The sequence below is a fragment of the Syngnathus typhle genome, linkage group LG18, assembly GCF_033458585.1.
Source record: "Syngnathus typhle isolate RoL2023-S1 ecotype Sweden linkage group LG18, RoL_Styp_1.0, whole genome shotgun sequence".
In the NCBI taxonomy this organism is placed as follows: domain Eukaryota; kingdom Metazoa; phylum Chordata; class Actinopteri; order Syngnathiformes; family Syngnathidae; genus Syngnathus; species Syngnathus typhle.
The window spans coordinates 7126913-7151080 of record NC_083755.1 but is presented as its reverse complement, the minus strand read 5'-3'; the positions used below and the strand labels follow the sequence as shown (position 1 = coordinate 7151080).

The 24168-nt window shown below is 47.5% G+C and overlaps 2 protein-coding genes across 8 annotated transcripts in view; one reads left to right on the top strand and one right to left on the bottom strand.

The window, feature by feature from the left end:
• Nucleotides 1-70: 70 nt before the first annotated feature.
• capn15 (calpain 15) lies at nucleotides 71-14255 on the bottom strand. Of its 7 annotated transcripts, none has more exons than XM_061304639.1 (13): nucleotides 13995-14255; nucleotides 13069-13208; nucleotides 5957-7541; nucleotides 5144-5352; nucleotides 4153-4336; nucleotides 3860-4083; nucleotides 3479-3604; nucleotides 2945-3097; nucleotides 2238-2399; nucleotides 1935-2170; nucleotides 1704-1873; nucleotides 1455-1633; nucleotides 71-1380 (listed from the first exon to the last, which is right to left on the bottom strand). In XM_061304639.1, the coding sequence occupies exons 3-13, from the start codon at nucleotides 7517-7519 to the stop codon at nucleotides 1203-1205; spliced, it is 3384 nt and encodes a 1127-aa protein (XP_061160623.1). In that variant the 5' UTR covers nucleotides 7520-7541; nucleotides 13069-13208; nucleotides 13995-14255; the 3' UTR covers nucleotides 71-1202. The 7 variants fall into 7 exon arrangements, with proteins under 7 accessions (XP_061160623.1, XP_061160619.1, XP_061160622.1 ...); XM_061304635.1 differs by lacking the exons at nucleotides 13069-13208; nucleotides 13995-14255 and adding an exon at nucleotides 10717-12259 and having other exon boundaries at nucleotides 71-1077; nucleotides 1166-1380; XM_061304638.1 differs by lacking the exon at nucleotides 13069-13208.
• A 1251-nt stretch (nucleotides 14256-15506) lies between these two features.
• Nucleotides 15507-24168, top strand: part of LOC133143225 (ankyrin repeat and fibronectin type-III domain-containing protein 1) — a 46619-nt gene continuing 37957 nt past the window's right edge. Inside the window, exons 1-3 of the mRNA XM_061265065.1 lie at nucleotides 15507-15691; nucleotides 16667-16759; nucleotides 23572-23750. Of these exons, the coding sequence (XP_061121049.1) occupies nucleotides 16743-16759; nucleotides 23572-23750 (196 nt within the window). The 5' untranslated portion in view covers nucleotides 15507-15691; nucleotides 16667-16742. The remainder of the gene's footprint in view (nucleotides 15692-16666; nucleotides 16760-23571; nucleotides 23751-24168) is intronic.

The window sequence follows — 24168 nt, the reverse complement described above, 5'->3', positions numbered from 1 at the left end:
GGGTCATGCACATAAAAGTCTTTATATCAAATCTCGTTTCATCCATCTAACCAACAAAAAGTCCGGTGCGTAATTTAAAAAAAGAACTTTTATTTGGTCCACTGGAACCTGAGATTGAAATATTAAAACATACATATTTATACACATATTCACAGCCGACCCTCGAAAATTATTGATAAAATATTCTATGACCTTTGCCAGCGTTAAGTTCCTGTTTGTTGGTTTTACTACTTATTTAAAATGTATTTAGTTGATTATTATTTTTAACACAACACATCTTGTGGGTTGCACCTGTACAGTTTTTAAAAAGGAACGGGGGTGTTGTCTGTAGCTGTAGCTTCTTGCAACTACCAGCAGGAGGCGCTACTGAAACATGGATTAAAAAAGGGTAGGTGGAGGGGGTTGGGGGGCACCAGCAAGAGCCCAAGTGACAATGAGACAGAAAAAAAAAAAAATCTAAAATGATTCACTGCGGCCTCGCTCCATCACATTCCAACCCGTTCGATAAATTGAGTCGAATAAATTAAATTGCACGGCTGCTCAGTGCAAATATGAATGTTTCTTTGGGGGGGGGGGGGGAGACATATTTACAGCCGCTTTACATCACAGAAACATTTACAAGGTGTTTTAAAAGATAAAACGATGGCTGGAAGGAAAATGGCAAAAACAAACAAACACTCAAAAAGTGAATCAATTAAGATGGGGATGGGAGGGGGCGGGGTCACCAACATGACACACGTTTGGTCCTGAGTTAGAGAGACACAGAGCGTGAACGTTTCTAAAACATGCAGCATAAAACTATACGGATAAAATGTACCTGGATGGTTGAAAGACAAAAAAAAGAAATTTGGCTCAATTGGTACCATATTGTCAGTGGGATGAGATACAGTAAATGTCCCCTAGCTACGCCCCCCCCCCCGCCCCCCATCTGGTTATTTTGGGCGGAAAATGGAGGGAAGAAGTCCTGCAAATGGCTCAGTAGTTACATCGGCATACAGCGCTTGTACCGCACACATATTTGACACTTGAAAGCGGCCCGCCAGGCTTGAGAGCCGAGCGACTCCGCCCTCGTTCATCCTGAGGGGCCAGAAGAAAACTTCAGTGTTGACCAATACATTCAGACGCGCGGGAGTCTTTTTTTCCCCCAGCGTTCCAGTGGTCTGACCGTCGCTCGGAGAAGTCCGCCAAGTGGGGGACGGTGGTCATAGCGGCCTGGGTCGGTGCAGGCCGTCGATGTCCGGGGTGAGCTGGGGGCTGTGGGTGGCTTTGGTGGGCGTCCAGTCGCCCAGCGAGGCCTGGGCGGCTTTGCGGTGAGCCAGCCGGTGCGTGATGGAGAAGCCGGCGTTTCCTTCCAGCTGGGAGAGCACTACCAGAACTTGCCTGCAGGGGGAGACGGAGAAAGCTTTTCCAAGTGTGCCCCCCCGAAAAAAAGTCCAAATATAAAAAGCACATACCGGTGTAAAGGCGGCACGCTGTCGATGGTCTTGAGGCTGCCGCGCGTGGACACCACGTTGAAGCTATCCGTGCAGTCGCAGGAGACGTGGAGGTAGTACTTGGGGTGACGGTTTTCCACCACCACGATAAGCCCCGCCCAGCCGTGCGTTAAATAGTAGCACGTCATGCCCTCGCGGCCCTGAAAAGACAAAAGCGTTCCTCTTCCTGCGCACGTCCTGACATTGAACGTGGACGTAGACGACGAGCACCTCGTGTCTTTCGCCTTTGTTTTCCGTCAGGAGGATGATGGCGTCGGCTAGCGTGGTGGCGGCCGCCTCCACCTGCTCCACCATCACTTGTCTGGAGCTGTAGATGGCCAGGATGTAGCCGGGGAAGTCCTGATTGGGCCGACGCTGGTCTCCGCTGGTCGGACTGGACACTGATGTCGAGGGACGGACGTCAGGTTGCGTCCATGGCGGCCGATTGTTTGTGGGACTTACCGGGCGTGGGCGGTCCTCCCGACCCGCTCGCGTTCATCTGCCAGTGGTTAAAGGCGCAGCAGACCACGGCGTACTCCCCGGGCTCCAGCATCACGTCGCAGCCGACAAACTTTTTCACCGCTCGCTTGCTGTGGGCCAGCAGGCGACCCAGGGTCAGCTTGTTGCTGCTCCCGAAGGAGGCCCGGAACACCATGATGCACAAATCCAGCAGGTGGCTGTCGGCCGTGTCCGAGCGCCTGACGACAAAAGGGTCCTCAAGAACAGCCTGTAATATTTTTTCATTTTCATCCACTGCATGTTTACCTGCTTCCCTCCTGGAAGAGAGCAAACTCCAGCGCCGTCCTTTCCAGCACAGTGAGTGCCATGACGCTCACGGGCCCGCTGGCCTTGCTGGGGAAGCATCCCTGAAGCCGCACTTCCTGCCAGTCCGAGTGGATCTTACAAATATCCACCGAGTCAAAGTACCTGCAGGGCGAGATGACATTGTTCTTTAAAGTCCATATGGAGGCATCAAGAGTGATTGAGTTGTCTTTCGTCACTCGCCCCCCTCCCCTTATTGTTTCAGCCCAGGCAGGCTGCTGGTTCGGGTGGAAAGCGGAGAGATTACGTGTCAGAGGGAAATCAGGCGAAAAGACAGATGGGGTCCTCTGGGCCAAACACATTTTTCAGGTGGAGTTGTTCAAACAGGACAGCTGCCTCGGTTCCTCCTGGACTTATTGCGACTTGTATTTTTCGAGACAGGAGCTCCATGAATAACAAACGCGGCTTCAGTATGACGCAGTGCAGTGCGCGGATATTTTTCTTTTTTTTATGACCTTGTTGGAAACATTAGCGAAAGCCGAGTGTTGATTAAAAAACATCCTTGTAGCGCACATCTGGAATGAGGCCATTTCGTGCATGTTAACAACAACAATCTGGCGCCAAAAGCAGATGGTGAGTAAAAGCCACAGAGGTCACATGACACACGCATCCATCACGGTGTGATGACATTTGCAGAGTCGAGCTCTTACTTGATGAAATCGCTGTACTCCATCCAGAAGACGCCCTCGCTGCTCCCGTGCGCCATCAACTCGTGACGGAGATGCTGCGGCCAGTCCGTCCACTCGTCCGACCAGCTGCCGTTCCACGAGAAGCGACCCCACGGGTTGCGGAGTCGTAGCAACCTGCGAATGAGCAAATAACATCTGAGACTCCTTTTTTTTTTTTTTATGCTACTCTCCACTTACTCTCACAGGTCGCAAAAGCCGGCCGGCATTGTGTTTCATTACTCAACACCCCCCCGCCCCCACTCATCCATCAGCTGATCAAAAGGACCCCACTGCTGCAGTAAAAGGTGCACCTGCTCTCCATTTCCATCCAGCCATCCCTTCCCTCGACTTGTGAAGCGCCCATTCACAAAAAGATCCGTTTGAACACAATTCAAAGATGTCATGATAAATAATCCACACGTCAAATGTAGGTCAAGTCCATATTGCAGACTTTTAATCTTCAAAAACTACTAGATGATTCTTTTCAAAAATGCATTTGGACTTGAAGGAGCCTACCTGTATCCTTGCACATCTCGGACATCTAAGATGGAGTAGGCGTGGCGAGGCCGCAGACCCAGAGACTCGTAGACGGCGTCGTCGACCTTCATGTTGCCTCCTCCGCACGAGGCGCCCATGAGAAACCTAGGTGACAGAAAAAGCTCAATGAAGCACGAAAAAGAAATACGCCATTTTGTTGATGAACCCCGGTCGGTCGGTCGGGCCAACTCTCGTGACAGACCCGGCTGGTCGGCTTTGATTTATTAAAACGTACCGCAGCTTGTTCGACAGATGGGCGCCAGGCTGGCTTCAGATCACAGAGCCACTTTGGGGCTCCACTTATTTGTCTGCTGTTGCTTTGAAAGCACGCAAATCAAAGCGGCAGTAGTCTCATTTTACCCTGCTTCCTTGGAGCTGAGCATCTTGGCCCAGATCAGGTCGGTATCGATGGGCTCCTCCCGCGGGTTGGTGGAGCTGACCTGCAGCATGAGAGAATCGCACGGAGCCCCGGTCAACGTGGCCAAGCCCTCGATAGCGCGCCCCGCCTGCAAGGCGAAGTAGGAGCCGTGGAGTTTGGCCAGCGCCTTCTCGATCAGCGCCACCCACAGCTGCTTCCTCTGGGCCTAAAAGCACCCGCAGAATCGTTACGCGCCATTTTTTTGGACAATCCCGGATGTGTCACGTCGACGAACCTGGGAGAAGAGGAGGTACCCGTATTCGTCACAGGGCAACATGTCGTCCACCAGCACTGTCGTCCACGTGCCGTCTTTGCACAGGCGGACTTGGTAGGCGCCCTCCGTGCAAATTGTCCTGGTGATCATCACCCTCTCCACCAACTCGGGACGCTCGGCCAACACGGCCAGAGCGCTGAGGAACCTGGAGAAAGAACCGCACATCTCTGCTCCACTTTTGTTGGCTGGTTTATTAGGTTGTGTGTGTGTGTGGATAACAAATTTGGGTTATATCCGGTTGAGAGGGAGAAAAATGTGGCTCCAGGGAGGGTTATTTTTGATAAGCTGTGTGCAACTTTGCCAGGGACTTGACTTTGTGAAAAATGTGTGTGCGCCTCCAGAGGGCGCAAAACAAGGACAGGAAGATAAAGCACATGTCCAGACTTTGGTGAATTATCTTCCCGCCAGGTACATTTGTACGTCTTTCCACGGGTATCTCTTTTATTTTTTTTCCCCTTCTCTTTCTGACAGCATATTTTCCTTTGTTATGGTTTCATCGCCTCTTTGTGTTAGTTGCCATCGCTCTCCGCTTTATCTTCAAGGCTGAATTTCAGTGCTGGTGAAATGTCTTGCGAAAGAAAAACAAGGCGATCGACTCCAGTCTCTTTTGTCTTTTACGCTTTATTTAACAGAGCAAAATGGATGATGCCCCCCCCCCCCTCCGGAATGCTGCTCGGAAGGGGAATAAGGGCGTGATTGATTTGATCTTTTTATTTCATTACTACTATTTTGATTTTATTTTTTTCAAAAATAATTTATTTCATTTAATAAGGGTGTGGTTGATTTTATTATTTATTTCCCTTTTTTTTTTTTTAATCACGCCAAGACTTTTTTTTTTTCTACTGTGATGAAGCGTCACTTATTTTAAAGCGGCAGCAATCTTGACCTCAAAGTGAAATGACGAAGCCCGAGGAACGTCCTAACTTGCTCGTGATGCGTTCTGACAGCTTACCAGCAGTTTCCCAGCAGCCCTTGCAGGATGTCGGAAGGTCGCGGCGTGCGGAAAACGGACCACTTGACGCCTCGGTCTTTCGTGTTGCTGCATTTGATCTCGTGGGGGCGGAGCCACTTTTTGATTCGCTGCTGGACGCTGTCGCCCTCGGGGAAGCCGACCGATCGAGGTCCCGGTGGGAAACTGTCGTCCACAAAGTTCACCGTGTTCTAATTGGGAGAAAGGACACGGGGGAAGGATAAAGTCAGAGGCTTTTCTTTTTTTTTTTTTACCCATCTTGGACGACGAGGCACTCTAAAGCAGTCACAATAGCTCAAAGGCTCAACTTTTTTTTTTTTACTTACGATCTCCGCTCACAGTCTCGCTCCACAGAACACGATACCTAATCCGACACACTATCTGTTCATCTAAAACCCTTTTGTCCGGCGACACACACCACTCTGGTTTCCCGGTAAAGAAAATGGATTGCTCTCCAGCCTCGGCTCATAATTCAATTCAGTTGCCTTGATGCCGGCATTAGTGAGCAGACAAGAGTCACCGGCGTCATCATCGTCCAAGGTCGCCACGTAGCACGCAGTGAGTCAATCGGCGCTTTATGCATAACCCCTCCAATGAGCTTTGACGTTTTATGGATGGAGGTGCCGATGATTATTTACGAAAACCTCCACTGCAGACGCCAAACCGGCAGACTGGTTAGCCTGCAGCCAAATATCAGAGGTGGTGTTGACAATCTGTTTTTTTATTTTTTTTCGGAATCACGCACGGAGGCAGATTTCGCAACATCACACTTAGGTGTTGGATATATTTTCTTACCTCTCGGCAGAAGCTGACAATGTTCTCCCACAGCTCCTTGGCTTCGCCTTCGTCGTTTCGCCGACGGGCCTCGACGTGCATGCTCTCTCTCCTTTTCAGAGGCTTGATCACCTTGCGAAGGGTGAGGTACTGTTGGGGCGTGTGGCACGCCGCGCAGTTCTTGGACTTAAGGTCGTTGAGCAGCGTACACGCTGGGCAGCTCCACTGGCCGGGCCTCTCGTGAAGGCCCGACGAGGAAGGATAACCTCGGCCGTGTTTGCGGGTTTTATGAGCCGCGGAGGACGAAGGAGGGTTGGGCGTGCAGGAGCACGTCGTGCCGGGTCCGGACGGGACCTGGCCGCACTGCGCGCAGCAGCGAAGAAGAGCCGTCTGCTGCTCCTGAAAGCCGTGCAGCTTGGACGAGCCACAGGCGGAGCACTTTGGAGCACCCGTGGGGTTACGCAGGGTGCACTTGGAGCAGGCCCAAGTGCTAAAGTCCGGACTGGACGGGCTAGCCGGGGTGAAGCGTACCGTCTCGCAACCTAAATCGATTAGGTCGGCGCCGGCCCGCGACGATCGGCAGGTTTCACATTTGGACGAGCCGCCCGGGTTCGCTAAGGAGCAGCCCGGGCACTTCCAGGTAGGAGCTCCGACCTGGTGATTCTTTTGGGGGTCTTCTTCTTCTAAAATACTGAGGCGCTTACAGGGATATGAGGGCTCCTGGGGTTGGGCGTGTTTGGGTTTGGCGGGTCTCTGGGGGCCGGACTGGGGGGGCACGCTCGCACTTGGGGGAGAGGTGGGACTGGGAGTGTTGGTGCCTTGGTTTGGCGGTCGCCCCGTCGGAGGCACCTCTCGTCTACTTCGCGGCACCGGGTTGTTCTGGAGGGAGGTGAAAGCCGTGAATGCGGACGACGGGATGTGGGGAGGTTCTTGAGGTTCGCAGGGGGGAGCCGGAGGAGAGTCATCAGTTAGATCGATGAGCAGAGGGGCGGGCCCCGCCGAGGCCACGGGAAAACCCAGTACGGGAGTGCGAACCTCTGGTACCACCAAAGCCTCGGGGGGGATTTTGGGTAAGGACAGTTTCCTGGGTCCGCCGCAGGCCGAGCAGGACAGCGCAACCGGCGTGTTGTGAAGCGTGCAGCGAGGGCAAGCCCAGCCCGACTTGTGCTGCTTCTCCACGCCCCCGCCCACTTCCCCGTTGCTCTCCGAGCGTCGCATGTCCTCCTTCAGCGGGACCTGGGGCTCCGCAAGCACCGCGGGCGTGACAATAGGCGGGGGTTCGGTGGTAGGAGCAGGGGGGAGACCGTTTGAGGTGGTGGCGACGGTGGTGAGGGCCGGCGCCGGCGTGGTGGCCGACGGTCCGAAGCCGCAGACGGAGCAGGCTTTGGATCCCTGAGGGTTGTTGAGGGTACAGCGAGGGCAAGCCCAACGCTGCTGCTCCTCGCTACTGCTCAGGCGAAGGATCTGATTCAGGTCAGGTTTCTGGCGAGGCGCCTCACAGATGGAACAGCGAGGTGCTCCGCCCACATTTAAGAAGGTGCAGCGTCCGCATGACCACTCGCTGCCTCGCACTGCGGCTGCCATGGAGCCAGGAGAGTGAGAGTGGCTGCAAAAGACAAAAAAAAAAAAGAAACACTTGAGACTACATGAGGACAGGAAATGGAGTGCGAGAGGGAAAGATTGCCTCGTTCAGGGGAGCAAAAATTAAATCGCTTTCCAGAGAGCAGCGAGGACAGTAAATCCAGACACAATGGCCGCATGATTAGAGTCAAGCAATGCAGCTCAAGATGGAGGAGAGAAACAGTCGAGGTAAAAAAAAAATATCGGACAACTCTCCATCAGATTATTCTAATACCGCGCTCCAGGGATAAATGCATGAGTCATTTTCAACTCTAAAAGAAGAATTGGAATCTATTTGCAGACAGTCACATGCTTTTTTTTTTTGTGCTGAGGTTGGAGTGCATCCTCAGCCTTTTTTTTTTTTGCCCGAGGACAATCAAAGTCTGGTCCAAGTAGTTCCAGTACATTATGTCAGGAGCCATTAACAGAGTATTTATTCTCCGAGGCTGATGTCAGCACTCCAACCTAAAGCGGTTCGCCTGGGGGAAAGAGGAGAAAAAAAAAAGCCCGTCTTTCATTGATCGTAAATAAACAAGCAAAGAGAGAATACGACTTGGGCTGTTTACGTTGCTTTAACTTTTGGACATTTTTTATGGTAATCGTATGTTGACGTGGTTTTGAATTCCATCCTGTCTGTCTGTCTGTCTGCAAGGAACCACACGTCAGCGCCTCATGTTTCGATGACAGCTCATCTCCCCCGCCGTGGGCCATCTCCGCAACTGTCAGGCTCTTTCATCCGCGACCAGAAAGCAAAGTCGTGTTGTCAGCCACATGGCAACTTTGTCAAATCAATTGCTTTGCATGGCATTGGAGCTAAGGGATGGAAAATTTATTATCACTCTGTCTGCAGGACTTTCAAAATCATTCTCCGGAGGATTTTTCACATTTAATTACCTCATTCTAGGGGACACCTAACTTAATAAAATGTCACAATATTGCTTGGGGTCCCAAGACAGTACTTTAAAAAGACTTTCTGCATTGAGCACTCTAAGTGTGCGAACATCGGGACCCCCCGCGCTCGCACCTTTTCTCCTTGGCCCTGTTCAGTCAAGCTGCTCTAAAAGTGCCCACTTCAGCTCCTCAGTGTCGCAGATCCGCCTGGGCAGACGGCCAACATCTTACAGTGGAGCAAAAAAAAAAAAAAAAATGAGAAAGAGGCACACAACTCCACCTTCAGAATAATGATCTTTTTTTTTTTTGCGATGAGGTTTTCCAGTCGGAATAAATCATAGATGACCCCCTGGAAGATCACAGCTCAGTCCAGACTACAAATAGAAGACAATGGTGGTCGCTCGCTACTTGGATTCACTCTGCATACTGAAGCGAGATCAAGTGAGCCGAGTCTCGCCGGCTTCTCCGCGAGACATTTGGCCTTTGTGCGATAGTCATTAGCACTGCCTTTCCAAACTTGGCTCTGAGCCCGAGAGCCTGGTGGGGGGGGGGGGAGGCCTGGCCTGCTCCTCAAAGAAGCTTTCTACTTTATTAATCCAACACAAAATGGAGCAGCATGGTGAAAATTGATGTTTGGAAAGCACACATTGGTATGAACTGGGTTGGCAGTGAATGAGTTAACGCCACCAAAATGAAATGATAAAGATGTGGGATTGTGTTTTGAAGTCTTCATTGAAATCTAACATTCTGGGAATTGGACTTCAGTTTTATCTCACGAGTCAGCACTTTGGGAGATGTTACGCAACCCACAGCCTGCCGTTAGGTGAGTCACATTGACAGTCCAACTTGTAAGTGGCACGATTTTGAATGCTTTTGTGTCTTGCTCAAGTCTCCCCGCGTGTTAATTGCGTAACGGAATCAATACGGCACTTGGAGCTATTTATCATGTCCGACCTGCATTGCTACGATCAATCGATTTCAATTAATGTTCACCGATTAACCGATGCGCGCTATCAATTCGATTTACCGTCACATGTTTGATATGCTGGGCTACGAGCGGAAATATTTTATGCGCAAGGTCTTACGATTAACTATTAACAGGATTTTATCTGTCCGGCCCGCAAGGAGTGTATCTGAAATCTCGCTCAGAGAAGGGGCAAACGGAAAGAAGTCCCCGACCTCTAGCACTGCCCTCAGTGAATATTTCATGACTCATGCACATTTTTTTTTTTTGCAAAGCAGCCGTGGAGACAGCTTGGGATATTTGAATATTCACAAAGAGGGGGAAACTGTGAGTTGCTTTTAGTGCACAGTGGCAAAAAAAAACAACATATCACCATGTGGAGCTTTAGGATCTGAACCCATCGGCTTCCAACAAGGGAGGGGGATACCAAATTAATTCAGACGTGGGGACGACTAGCAGCCTCGGTGCTCCAGACCAGCTCTGGACAGTTTTAATCCAATTAAAAGGGAAAGGAAAGCCCGTGGAGTCGAGGGGCGATAAACGCAATCATCCATCACGCCGAAAAACAACTGTCACCGGAATCGGCGATATGAAGAGGAAAAAGAGTGACTTTTGTTCCCTAAGTCATTAGCAATCATGGCGACTGAAATGATGCTGCTGCATAAATATTCTTTATCAGAAGCAAAATCATTTTGCACGGCAGTCAGCGTTAAATGGAGAGGAACTTAAGAATGATGAAAGCCCAACCAGGCGACCCATGCTGAATAAATCATGGAATCCATTGTTGGTGATCGGGTTCTGGGAATATCAATAACCGGCAAAGGGGATGTGATGCTCCGAGTGACTCGGCAACAACTCGCTCGATATGTTCTCGCTCTATTTGATGCGACCTAGAAAAGATCAAGCTCAATTGGAAATACTCCAACATATTCCTAAAGGGGGGGGGGGGGTTCAAAAGTCATTTTAAGCTTAAAAACCAGTCAAAAAGTGCTTAACATCAAACTACTGACTATCAATTTCCCTAGGGTGACTTTTTTTTGTGGGACGCTGCCAAAACAGTCCATAGTGCAAGCTGTGCTCGTGGAGGCCATGGTGTTAGGCTTGGGGGGGGATTTTGGTTTACAAATCCAGATCAGCCAGATTTGCAGGCCAAGATAGAAAAAAATAACATGAGAACACAGCCCCTGATCTGAGTCGATCCAGGTCACCTAATTCTCGGGACCGAAGAAGAAGCTGGGACACCTCCCGATCGGTTCTCCTGGAACCTCCTGGTGTCTAGTGGGTCCAAACGTTCCACGGCCCTTACCTGCGTTCTCGGTGAGGCCGTGGAGACGCTTGCTGCTGCTGGCGTGTGATGAAGGTGGTGCCCCATAGTGGGCTGCTGTGACTAGTCCTGAGCCAGCCCACAGGGGGCAACGACGGGTAGGGGTTGCCGCGGAAACCGTGATCCGACTCCGTCTCTGCGGTGAGCGACGAGGCCGAGCTGCCCATCACGGCGGCGATAGTCACGGCGGGTCGGAGAAGAAGGGCTGCTCGGAAGCACTTTGAGAAGTTTCCGGTATCGGTCGCGAGGCTTTGCGGAAGTTCTTAGACACCTGGATGAGTCCGTCGGAGACTTTGCCAGAGCGCTGCCTTGTAATTGTCTTTGATTTTTGGCTTCCCTCCACAGCGCCGCTTCTTCATTCCTCCCGCATACCATCGGACATGCCTCACCAGTCCGTGCAGGTTCATGCTTGGTCCCGGTCTTAGAGAAATATGCCGCTTTCACAGTCAGCGCCTCTCGGAATTTTCGCCGGGTTCATCCGGGCCGTCGACATTGCAGACGGTTGTAAACGATCAATAACGGCGAGGATCTTGAGTAACATCCAGTAAGAGACGAATCAATGTGCTGCATTTTCTGGGGAGGGCAAAACTACAAGCATGCAGATTTTCCAGAATCTCATCTTTCAGATATGCGTTCTGGCTTAACAGCTGGACCAAAGGTGCAGGCTTAATCCTAATGGGAAATGCTTTCCCACGCTGAAGGTCTTTCGGACCTCCACCCAAGTGGAACCAAAGATTAGAAAACTCAAAGAGATTCTTGCAAAACTATTTCAACAATATCAATTCCAGGCTCGGATGTTTTCTGTGCCGATTAAGGGGCAAAAGTGCATTTAAGAACACAAGCAAAAGATGTGGACGATTATAAAACGAGTCAGAAACAGAATGCAAATGCCAGATCACGTCAGCTGATCAGTTTGCTGCTGGCTGTTACGTGAGCATTAGTCCCTATAAACACACAGACACACACTTTTCAGAATTAACCAATTAGTGATCGTCTCATTTTTAAAAAAAAAACGCATCCCCAGGCATCGCGCCGACACGCATCCCGGAGAAAACGTCCAGAACGCACCCGCGAGCAGTCAAATATTCAAATATCTCCCACAGGATCTTATTTCCCAGTAGAGGCTTTTACTGGCTGCACATGCGAACGCTGATGTCTTTTCACCAGCAGACATCCTCGCTCGCTCGGTTTTCCTGTCCTATCCTTGAACGCAACACGAGCGCCCCCCTTTCACCCCACGCGTGTTTCAAAAGGTTCCATTGGGGTGGGTCCCGTTAAGAATCCCGCGTCGTCGTCGTCCGCTTCAATAAATCGCAGCGCATGATTGAATTCCCAGAGAGCGCAGGGGACGCAGATGCGATCGCCTCCAAAACAGCGGATTACTGGAGAGTCAGCAGTGCGCATGCGCACTCTCCCCACCGGCACAGAGCGAAGCAAGCAGGCAGAGAGATTGAGATAAACCTCAACTGTGAGCTTTGAGTCATTGTTAAGGGGGGGATAAGCACTTAAATAATACAAAAAAAAAAAGGACAAGTAGAAACATACCACTCTGAGAAACTGTCTCCAGGTCCACAATGTGCCATAAAACCTCAACTGGTGTTTGAGAAAGCCCTAAAATGCCGACTGTCAATCGAGAAGAACCACCCGAGTATTTCCCCAAGACTAGCAAAGGGTTAAGAAGAAGATGGTGGCAACCAAAGCGCTCATCAGCACCCAGCTGTCCCCTCACATTACTGAGATAAGCCTTCAAACTTTCCCTCTTCCACTTCATATCACTTTGTTGACCTCATTCCAAATCTTCGGTTCCTTCACTGGATTCATTGTTCACCCGGAAGAGACCGCAGTTGAAAAACACACACAGATTATAAAACGAGAAGTTAGCATGACTCACATATTTGCCGGCACATCCTCATATAGTTCAGTTAAGAAATGAACTGTTGATTCGCAATCGTTTGACGGGAACTCTGGCTTGGTTTCAGTGGTGGGGAAAAGAAAAAAAGGGCGTGTTGGTCATAGTCTGCTCCGTCATTAAATGACTTGTTTGCACTCAAACTGGTAAATCTGGTAAATCCGCTCCTGGCTGCTTTGACACGTAAAACAATTCAGATCCTCATATTGTGCAGAATGCAAAATGAGAAAGTGCCACACAATGAAGTTAATTTGTTTGGAATTACTTGATGTAAAAAAAGTTGAGGTCAAAATGGAACTTCTAAAAGCTCTTTGTGGCTTTCTCTCATACTTCCCTAATCATGCGTTTAATTCCGTCGGGCACAACTCAGCGAGAGAGCTAATGTAATAAAAACTGTTAACTGTAACTCTTTGTCCGCGTTGCACCTGTCCGAGGGCCACTTGTCACCGTGGATACGCCAGCTGCCCGGCTTTCACGGGCGGAGACAGAGAGGTTGGATTTCATTTTGTATTCCTCAGGCATGGAGAGGATGGAGGCTGATTTCACGCCACATTTTAGGCTGCCGCTTGGAAAAAGGAGACAAAGAGCACCTGTTGGAGAACTTTTCTCAGGCTCAGATGCAGCCGGTGAAAGATTCTCATGAGCCAAAATATTCGGTGTTGCAAGACTAGACAAAAGGTCAATTTGGTCAAACCACCCTATAGCGCCAACTACTGGCAAGGAGTATCGGGTGCTGGTATCGGTGGTCCCCATAAAAATGAAGCAGCATTGCAATTTTTATCAAATTTGATTAACTGTTTAATTAATTAAGAAGCTCTAACTATTACTCAAGATGGATTTTAGTAGCAACTGGAGCTGCTTGAGATTTTTCTCCACCTACCATGTGTGGAAGTGAACGTAAAACTTGACTTGGTTTGCCTTGGGCTCCCAAAAGACCAAATGACACAAAAACACTAATGCAACATATTTACGTTAACGTTGAGTATTGCATTAAAGTAAACGAGCTCAGGTACGATGGAAACAAACACAGATATGGTGTGACCTTTGCCCCTGTCATGCAATCTGCATACGAGTCATAAAAAGCATGGCTGCAAGTCTTTTTTAACACAACCTTCTTAGAAAGTGCACGATTTAAAATGCATTTGGAATTAAAATCACATAATCGCTTAATCGTGGACAAAGTGGTAACCCAGGAATCGTGGAAGAGTGACACCAACATTAGCTTGACAGCGTAGCCAGCTGACTACTGGAGGACCTTGTAAACAAAGACGGTACGTTTGCATCGAAGCCGTACAGAAGATCAGAATGAAGTTGACCACCATGAGTCCATTCAAACGTTTGCAATGCTCACCTCAAGTCCAAGCGAAGGGCAGATGAGTCCTTCGTCTTTGTCGTCGCGGCGCTAACTTTTCACATCCATCGAGAGGTTAAGTTGTGCTGCAGAAAAAAGGAACTTTTCCTGCGTGAGCTGTACGTTCTCTGCTCCCCGAACACGCCGAAGACATTTGGGACAAATACGGACGATGTTTACAGCCCGACAGGTAGCAGAGGGAAGTGATGAGAAGCGTAGGTTTACCTCCAGCAGCATCAGAAGGTAGCGGAATCACTACGCAATATAGACAAGATGAGTGTACAGAAAATGCGTAGCACAGGACAGTTAATATACGAAGCTGAAGTGAACGTACGTAAACTCGTATCAAGAATACAAAAAAAGAGAACTACATTTCCCGAGTTCAATGCACTACAATATCCGGGTACGATTTAAAGCAGGGCTGTCGTGTCCGGTCGTCAGCAGATCTTAAAACAGACTGGATGAGGGGCACTTGAGGACTCGTCTTGGGCAGCCCAGTCTGCGGGGCAAAAATACTTAATGCAATGGACTGCTTAACCCTGTGAATTGACAGTGGGCGGATGTTTTGAATTGCGTTGTCGCCCTCTCGTGGTATATTTTTGAAGCACATGCTTAAAAAAATGTAAATAAAATAAAATAAAATAAAATAAAATAAAATAAAATAAAATAAAATAAAATAAAATAAAATAAAATAAAATAAAATAAAATAAAATAAAATAAAATAAAATAAAATAAAATAAAATAAAATAAAATAAAATAAAATAAAATAAAATAAAATAAAATAAAATAAAATAAAATAAAATAAAGTCAAATGAAATAAAATAAAAATAAAAATTCACCACATTATAATACAGTACCTTGGTGAGCATGTTTGACAGAAGAGTATTATTATTAGTATTTTTGTTTTTGTTTTTGAGAGCCACTATTCGAACATCAGCACTGGACTCTTGCTGCGAGTGGTACACCTGGCCCTCTTTCGGAATCACTGCTCCAAGGCATTTCATTATTCATTAAATCAATCAGTGTAGAGTAAAATATATTAAATAGCTTTTGTAATCGTTATGTCACAAAACAATTTGATTTCCCAGAGTCTATCTTTTTATTTTTAACCCTCCCTGGTAACATTTGGATGTAATTGGGATAAAGAGTAATTTAGCATGTGAACTATTCTGTAAATGTGGATTATCTCTTAATACTGGTGTTACCCGTGTTGTTTGAACCATGCAGTTCAAAGGATTAGTAAATTCCCTAATGATCCCTTGGAGGACCTTAAACGTCTCATTAGGATAATTGTCCATTCTGCGATCACTCTTCATAAATGACTCGGAGTTGTGCATATTTTGTCTTCTATGTAGAAGAACACTAGTTTTAGAAATAGTTTTGCACCCTGGTATAATTAAATGGCCATCAATCAGCAGACGCAAATCATGCACCCGCTGGGGTTGGCGTGATTTACGTCCTAGGTTCAAGTGAAGCGGGCGGGGCAAAGCATCCTCCCTTAGAAACGAGCACAATTTTGGGCGGAGAATCTCACCGGACGACCCCACATGTTGCGTATGTTTACGGCTCTCGGCGTCTTTACCACGCCGGTGAAGAAAACTTGCATCAATTTCTCCAAAACACCTGAAAACTGGACCAGTTCTTATTTTAACGCAGCTGTTAAAAGCGAATGAAACTCCGCCCCAGCATGAAATAAGGTACGATTGTCAATACACCTTTTTTGGGGGGGTGGGGGGCGTTAGAGCGCTTTGTTTTTATTTTGTCGCGAAGTCAATACTTCTCCCAACAAAGCTGCAGACTTGCTTTTAAACTAACCTCAAATCGGCAAACTTTTGTGCGCTTACGTACACACTGTTGTCATGACAATGCTAAGGGAAACCGAGCACGTTGGGGGTACACAAAAGACGCCAACTTCTGCCTTCCAACATCTCTCCTTCCACTTAAACAACTTTTCCAAACCTGCTTTCGAATTGCAAAAACGTGCACAGAACGTTACGATCCAGTTTTTCCCTGCAACGGAAAAAGGAGTAAAAAGAATGACTGCAGTACAAGGGGGGGGGGGGGGGGGGGTCGTCAATGTGTGGGATATGTGCAATGTGTCTGACTAAGGTGTGTCCTGTGTTTATATGAGACACTTTGTGACCCAGCCATGTCCAGGAAAGGGATGCTTTCAGTCGGCCCTTTGCTGTTTTATAGCAGGCACTCATGTGGAAATGACATGACTTCCACAATGGAGAGTGAGCCACACTATTGTCCACTTGTGGGACGGAACAAAGAGTTACTGAAATTAAATTAAATAGGCCGAAAAAAAAAAAAAATCTGAGAATTTTGCTGCCCACAATCACGTATGCAGCATATCAATCATCTGCTATGCATGTGATTCATTAGAAGTGGGTGACTCATTGTTATGGAACTGGTTTGTACTCTTGTGCAAGGGAAGTTTTCACAAGTACGCACGCTCGGAGATGACAGCTCGGTGGAGCGTTGCCATGCTTTTCATCAGCATCCTCTCCTGTTGCCAACACAAACTTTCACTGTGAAACACGTTGTGTTCACTCATCACTTTTTCTTGCACGACTCTGGGAGTGTAACATTTCCATTTTGTCTCTCATTGGAGGGTAAATAGCATTCTTTTACAAAAAGCGCTAATGAGTTCTTTTTACTTTTCTTAGGTGACGATCCCGAATTTCAAACTGGAAAAGATACCATCACAAACCTGGGGAGCCACCGTCGCCCCGAGTTGCTGCAATGGAGCAACTCATTGAGTAAGTAGTATGTCTTTATTTGCTTGCAAGTATAGTTTGACCATGTCTTCATTGCGCTTTACTAAATGCACTTCCTGACTCTATTTTGGGGTTTCCTGGACCTGTTGTTGCCCATTCTTTAGCTCCCAAATGGCACCGGGACAGGAGAATAATTTTTATTGAAATAGAGTGGTTCAGTGGCAGTCAAGCCAATGCCATTGGGAATGACTGGACTTAGATTTAACAGCGTTGGCTCAGGACTATGATATAAATTGTAAAAAATAAGCGCATTGGTGAGCTACAAGCCAATATCATGAATCGTATTGTCATTTAAAAAAGATAAATAAATAACACACTCAAATATTATACTCACCTTAAATATAACCCTCAAAAAGCAGATTTGTTTCTTTGTGTTCATGAATATTACGCTGGTGCTATATGGAAAAACATTTTTAGTCTGCATCCAACTATAAAAGGCGTTTAAACTCCAAAAGACAGGTTTTCAAGTGTTTTAGCACCCTCTGCTGGTGACAAACCGGTACTGCAGTCCAGCTTTCGTGTATCGGGATAAGAAGCTTCTTACCCAGAAGTTCCAACATGGTAAAAAAAGGAAGAAAACTGTATTAAAGGCATAGCTCATATTATAGCTAATATTTTATTATATTAGTTCCTACAGTACTCACAGCAATACACGTCATTTAAAGTATTTGGACTCCAGCTCGCCCCCACCTGACGTCATACTGAGTGTGACACATTGTCTAATTATGTCAACACTCCCCAAGGTTCTCTTTCTTTTTACGGTGACATCACGCCTCCAACCTGTGGCCTCGTTGGGCCGAACAATGAAGTGACAGCTCGGTTCTTGACTTGCGCAAGCGCTGATTCATCGATGAGTCACCAAAATTGGAGAAAAGAACCAGGGGGTGGGGCTGGGGGGGGTCAATAACCCCCCCTCACCCATGCATGTACATTCACATATACCCAGGCATGCACACACAAGACAGGTGCGCACTTGCCTTCGCTTCATCGGAGCAATTTACTTTCTGCTATCTGTGTGCCCCACTCTCAGTTTGTGTCGTTTTAAAGAGGAAACACATTTTCAAAAATGATTTAATCACGATAGTTTCCAATCCTAACAATCATGTCACACTTCAAACCGGCCGTTCTGTTAATTGGATGAGGTCAGGCATCACGTATTGCTGTGTGGAGTTTTCGGTGGATTGGCAACATAAATCCGCTAGAGGGCGACACGCCAATTCATTTCCATCTATTGGTGACTGAATGACCTAGTCGAGGAGGAGATTTGTCTCCCTCCCACGCACTCATTTGATGGAAGCCCACCACTGCTTCTGTTTTGCAAACGTCCAGCTGATCGCCGTCATGTGGTTGATTTACTTGACGTGACGTTTTGTTCCTTCCTAATTAATCCTCGCCGCTGGGCACATAAGCAAAGATGAGGATTTTCAAGCTGTAAATGTCACGATTTTTAATTTGTCAACCAAAAGCAAAAAAAAACCAAAAGAAGGATTCTATGTTACTATAGAAATCAAAAAAAGTTGCTTTATTAAGCAAGGTATCTGCTAAAAGTACATCACTAAAGTATTCTAATTGAGTTACAATACTTCTAAAATCAATTAGTCAGTAACTGACTTTTTTCAAGCTAACTGGCAACACCCAAATGCTCTCATGATGTCATTCAATGTTTTCACACATTGTACAGAAATAAAATACAGTAAATAAATCAATAAACAATACAATAAATTGACGGCGCCCGCAACCTTCGCGGGAACCAAACATAAACGTGCGTCTCAAGGGGGTCGAGCTGCGCTACAAGTCAAAGAAACGCGGCGGAGGAAGCGCAAGCCCGCTTGTCTGCCGTCAGCACCGATAAACCAAACAAATACGCAAGCCGCATCTCGGCCGGACCGCCGCTACATTATGAATGAGCTCGTGTTTGCGGTTTGATCACAATCCGCCCGAGGCGGAATGCAAGCGCGGCCGTGGGCTAAATGCAGCCGGCATGTTGTTATTGCCTCCCGTAAAAGGCGACAACAACAAATTCTGTCAACGTGACGTTACCGAGATTTCCCAGACGGCCGGGTATTGACATCCATCACGGTTTTCCCTCCAGTGCGTCAAGTCGAGGGAGCGGCCGAGCGTTGGTGCCATGTCAGCAAGCGCCTCGGGGTTCGATCACTTTGCGCAGTGAAGAAGCGCTCGTCGTTATTTACGATATCGCTGTCACGTTTTTTGTCAGCGCGAGGCGTTGCCCGTGTTTATCCAAATACGCTCGTTCTAAGTTTAGGTGGCGGAACTCACATGAATTAAGACACTCTTAAGCTTAGGTTTTGGACTCCATGATGGCAAATAGTCTCGCATGATTAATTCATCATCCCCAATCATTTTAGAGAGACAAATGCAGTCCAGACCCAAAAAAAAAAAAAAGAGACGATTATGAATGGCCAATGGCTCCTTTCAGCAATCTCATTCATTACGATAAATCACCATAATGGATTCCCGCGAAAGATTGAAAAAAATCCACCTGATGCACGGCCCAAACGTTTTAATTGGGCCTTTACCTTCGAATCGCCCTCAGCGCAATAATGGGACTGAATCTTCCTTTTAATCTCAAAGTCCCTCGTCCATCTTTCTTCCACAATGCTGGCTATATAATCAGGCAGCTTTACCTCCAAGACGGATGGCCTGATGGGGGTGAGCTGGAGCAAATCACGTCAAGAGACGCAGGTAATGAATCTGCGGAGGGAGAAGAGAATCGATAAGATCGACTCTTGCAGAAAACTCCGATAGGGCTGAATCAAGGTTGGGCAAATGAGACCATTTTTTTTTTCTCAATGAACTTTATATTTTGATTGAAGCCTCTAAATTGGATAATTTCAAAGGCGCTCTGATGCCGTGAGAAGAAAATTGGAGGTGTGTCGAGGTGAAAAAAATGAGACGGCAGTATAATGACATTGTGAAGGACAACAATGAGACTTGTGTCCCCCGACTCAAAGTGACGCAGGGACACTAATTAGTCGGAGCCCTGCTCCCCCCGTTCCGCTCGTCACTTAGTGCTTTGGCGTCATCACACATGTACAAAGCTATGTTTTTTTTTTTGGACTACAAGGCGCACTTAATTAATTTCCCTAGGCCATGCATATGGATTTGGGGTGGGAGGTTCACCGGCGGCGTGGTGCAGAATCTGTCGCGTGAGACGGCGCTTATGCTTTGCTGATTGGTTGAGGCTGCGCGTGTGCTCATCAAGAGCGCGCTGTGAAAGAATCTCAGACAAGAAAAACAAGAGAGGGAGCGAGGTGGGGCGGGGAGGGTTAGACGGGGCTTGCGGACAAGCGGCGAAGCAGCTCGGCTTTATTCCGCCGCTGATCCGTCACCTCCCTCCTGTCTGGATTTCTCTCCTCAGGGGTGGGGTGGGGGGGGGGGCAGGGGGGGCGCCGACGGCTCCTGCCATGTCGATTGGAAGGCACTTACAAGCGTTACTATTTTGAGAGACTGGCTGTGTGCGCAGTTGCAAACGTGAGCGGGAGAGAGGGAGGGAGGTTTGCTCTTTTTATTTTTTTTTTTCCCTCATTTTTCTGCACGTTGAGCGCTTCGCATAAGAGGCCGATGGCGCAAGGGGGAGACTCAAACTCGCAGCCCGTGCCGAGCCGTGCCGCAGCATCCGGGTCCGAGTGAGTCCAGACGCCACAGGTTGGTGAAGCAGCTGGGCCGAACAGGACCAGAACCCCCCCCCCCTAAACCCCCCCCCTCCCAAGCGTTAGAAAGGAACCATGGCGACTTTCGGGAAACTCACTGAATACTTTAATCGGCGCAAATCTCGAGAGGAGCTGCGGGTCGGCAGGAGCTCGCGGCGGAGTGGCAGCTACTGCTGCACGGTGGCAGAGGCCAGGTAACCCGTCAAGCTTTCCATGCATTCTTTATGATCTAAGACTGGATTCAAACCCTGAACCTCAGTACTGCGAGGCACATTTGCTAACCATCATGCAAAATCTCTTATCACGATTGACGTTGATGTTTTTATAGTCAACTATCAATGCAAAGTTTTTTTTAGTACCTAGAAGGGGGCGAAAAAATATTAGGAGTGTCCATCCCTCCGATTCGATATGTCTCTGGGTTGTAATTAATTTTTTTTCCCCAATATACAGCGTCTCCCAAAAAATGGACTCATTACTCATAAAATTTCTTTTGTGCTAATAAATGATGCATGCTCTCCAATGACCATAAAACGTATTTTCTTTCATTTAAGTGCAAACCATAAATAAAAAACAAACAAATTATGAGTAATGGCCGGTCATAGAGCGACTAAATTCATCTTGGTGCACCTTGTATTGCGTAATTGCTGTGTCATGCTATTATAAGTGGCGAGATGTAACTCTGACTTTGTGGTTCGAAAAGGTTTGCGAGGTCCACACCTGTGTGTGTTCACGCGTGAAAGCGAGCTTTGTGTTATGTAAATGTGGAGGTGCGTTGGATGTGTGCTGTCATCCGCGCCGCCGCCGGCTGCTGCCGACCGACTACTATGGATTCTTCCCACGGATGTTTTTTTTTTTTTTTTTGTATCTCGATAAAAATAGAGGAGCCTTTCCGCGTACATTCGCTCCAAGCTGTCACACATGTTGTCCCACGCACCGACTGTATCTTCTCCCCGCTGTTCAAATTGGCCTTTTCTGTCAATGATAAAAAAAACCCCATCCAGGCTGAGGAGCCGTTCCGAATTGAAGCTAGCGCTCTCATTTTTTATTCTCTTTGAAGGAGCTCTTGGTTGTTAATGATGTCTTTTCAGAACACCTTCAGGGTTATTTTTAGTGTCTTATCAACATAGTTGAATGAACAAAAGAGGCGGACGAGCTCATTTGCACCTTAAAAAGGAAAATACTTGTGGCCTTGGCAGTATAAAAGCACTAAGTGCTCCCCGTAATAAATACAGACAAGTTGTTGAACGCATAATGAATCATAAGCGATGTTTAATCAAAAGGGCACGTTTTACTCTCGCTCGTCTGCTCAAAGCAGCTCTTTAATTTCCAATTTGGAAACTGTCAAAACAGGAAATGATCCGTTTTGTAAGGCTCTCGTTGCTATTTTTAGAATAATGTCAGCGTCGGCCAACCTTGAGCGGCTCGCTCCACGAAGAAAGGGCAAGTCTTGCTGTAAGACAGCACTCAGACTATCACGCCGTGTCATTTCCAGCCAGAAGTAACTCCATTTGGCCAGGCTATGTATATTTTTAGTGGAAGCTAAATTCAGCACCATGGACAGCGGCGAGTCTAGCTTGCTCATACTCACTGATACGGTTCAAAGCTCAGACGGCAGCTATTTCTTCCAGATTTTCAACTCGCGCCGCTACTTAAACCTCATCACGCGGAAACGCGAGCAAAAGCACATCGGAGCTGGCTGCGTGAGAGGCCATTCGAAGCAAAGTCTTTGAAAGCCTCTTCGCTGTTAGCCAAGTGCCAAGCGAGATAAAACCCAGAGAGAAGAAAAGCACAAGAAAGTGGCCTCGGCAAAAAAACACGGCTTCAAAAAGCAAAAGTGCTGAAGAGCCTTCAAGCTCTTTCTTGACATCTACTGTCAAAGTAAAGCTAAAAATCCCTCTTGTGTATTTCAAACAACCGTTAGTGTAATGCTAATGCTAAACACAGCTAGCTAAAGGTCGTCATCAACAATAACAAAGTTGTGCCAGCTGAAGTTTTGTAAAACGCAATTGAGAAGCTCTTAACAAAAATTGCCCTATAAAATGAGATGACGAGACTTTATATACTGACAACTTAAGAGCCCCCCCCCCGCCTTCCCTTTCTGTTCCCCTTGTTTTGTCGCTTAGCAACAGGTTTGTTGCATGAGCGAGAATCCAAATTGCCTGCAGGCGGGACCATCATGATGTGTCGTTTGGGGTGTTTACAACGCCATGGCTTTATGTGTGTGTGTGTGTGTTACCGTGTGTGTGTACACTACTGACATTAGGCACATGTCACCATTTAAGCATGGAGACGCTGACGTCAGTTCAGCCGATAGCGCCGAAGAGGGACAATGTAAAATGCATCTTGAGCTAAACGTCCGAGAGAATTGAGCGGGCTGGAATGTTCCAGTCGATATCTGAGACTTGACCTCGAGAGACACGGCGCTACTCTTGCAGACTCATTCACGTTTCCTCTCAAGGCACACTCAAGCATTTCATTCTCTATTAATTCACTTAAGTCTTTCTTCCTGCTAGTCTGTTGACTTTTTTTTTTTTTCCTTAGAGGAATATGTGAGATTGGCTTCCAAGCCGAGGAGGAGTGAAGTCGGGGTAGTATTACGACGACGTCGCCTCCTATCGGGCTGCCACAGTAGACTTGAATTTAATCTGCATTATTTGGACTAGTAGTGAATATTTTTCAAAACACCAAATGACGTATTTTACACACATGCCAACGTCATATTGAGATTATTCGACTGTGTCGTAGCGTGAAAAGCACTTTGCGTTGGTGCGCTGGTGCTTATTGATTGGCGTCCCATCGGGGGAGTTTGTGACGTCAACTGCCATAAAAGAAAAGCAATTTCTGCTGCTTGTTTTCCTAAATGGCCTCCGACTTGATTATGCTGAAGTGGAAGTAATTTCACGATTGATCTGTACAACTGCTCTCTTGTTGCTCCTTAACAGTAAACTCGTTTGTGTGTGTTGAGTTTTCCAACATGCTTGCTAATCATTCTGTTGGAAAAACAACCGAGCCACTCTGGACTCGACGTCGGGTGCATGACTTGAAAGAAGCAATTTTTGATTTATTTATTGTTATTTATACTCAAAACAACACCGATTTTTTTTTTCCCCCCCCAACTAGGTCGCTGGAAAGGAAGTTGCAGAGACCCATCCTGGCCAAGTCCCGCACCCTTCCCAGCATCCCCCAGTCCCCGCATGTGTCCAGAGTCCATCACTCGGATCTCATTGGAGGAAGTCCGCCCCGCAGAAAGAACCCACCCACTGCCAGCAGCCCAAAAGCCTGCACGCTGCCACCTGAAGGTAAGCGCAATAACTGCAATGAGCAAGTTTTAACCATGAAAAGAGCAGGGGTGCCAGAATTGAACCCTGTGGAACACCATCGTCCTGTATTATTATTCCTATTATATTTTCTCCTTGTATTTTATGGCCCCGAGCTATCAGTGTTCTCTCCCCCCCCCCCCCCCCCCCTACCTTGCTGCTCCTGCTGCTGCTGCTCCGTTGCAAATATCAAAATCGAGAGACTTAACGTGGCCCCTTGTTGCCTAGCAACCTCTGTCATTGACCATAATGCATGCTGCCGCGCTTCTGTCTCCCCTCGTTGCTCATTATCTTTCGGTTGGTACTCAAGTTTTTTGTTGTTGTTGTTTTTGGTTTCAATGCGTGTGCCAATGCAGGTTTTGTTCCCTACCCCGAAAAATAGCAGGGGATTGCGGCATTG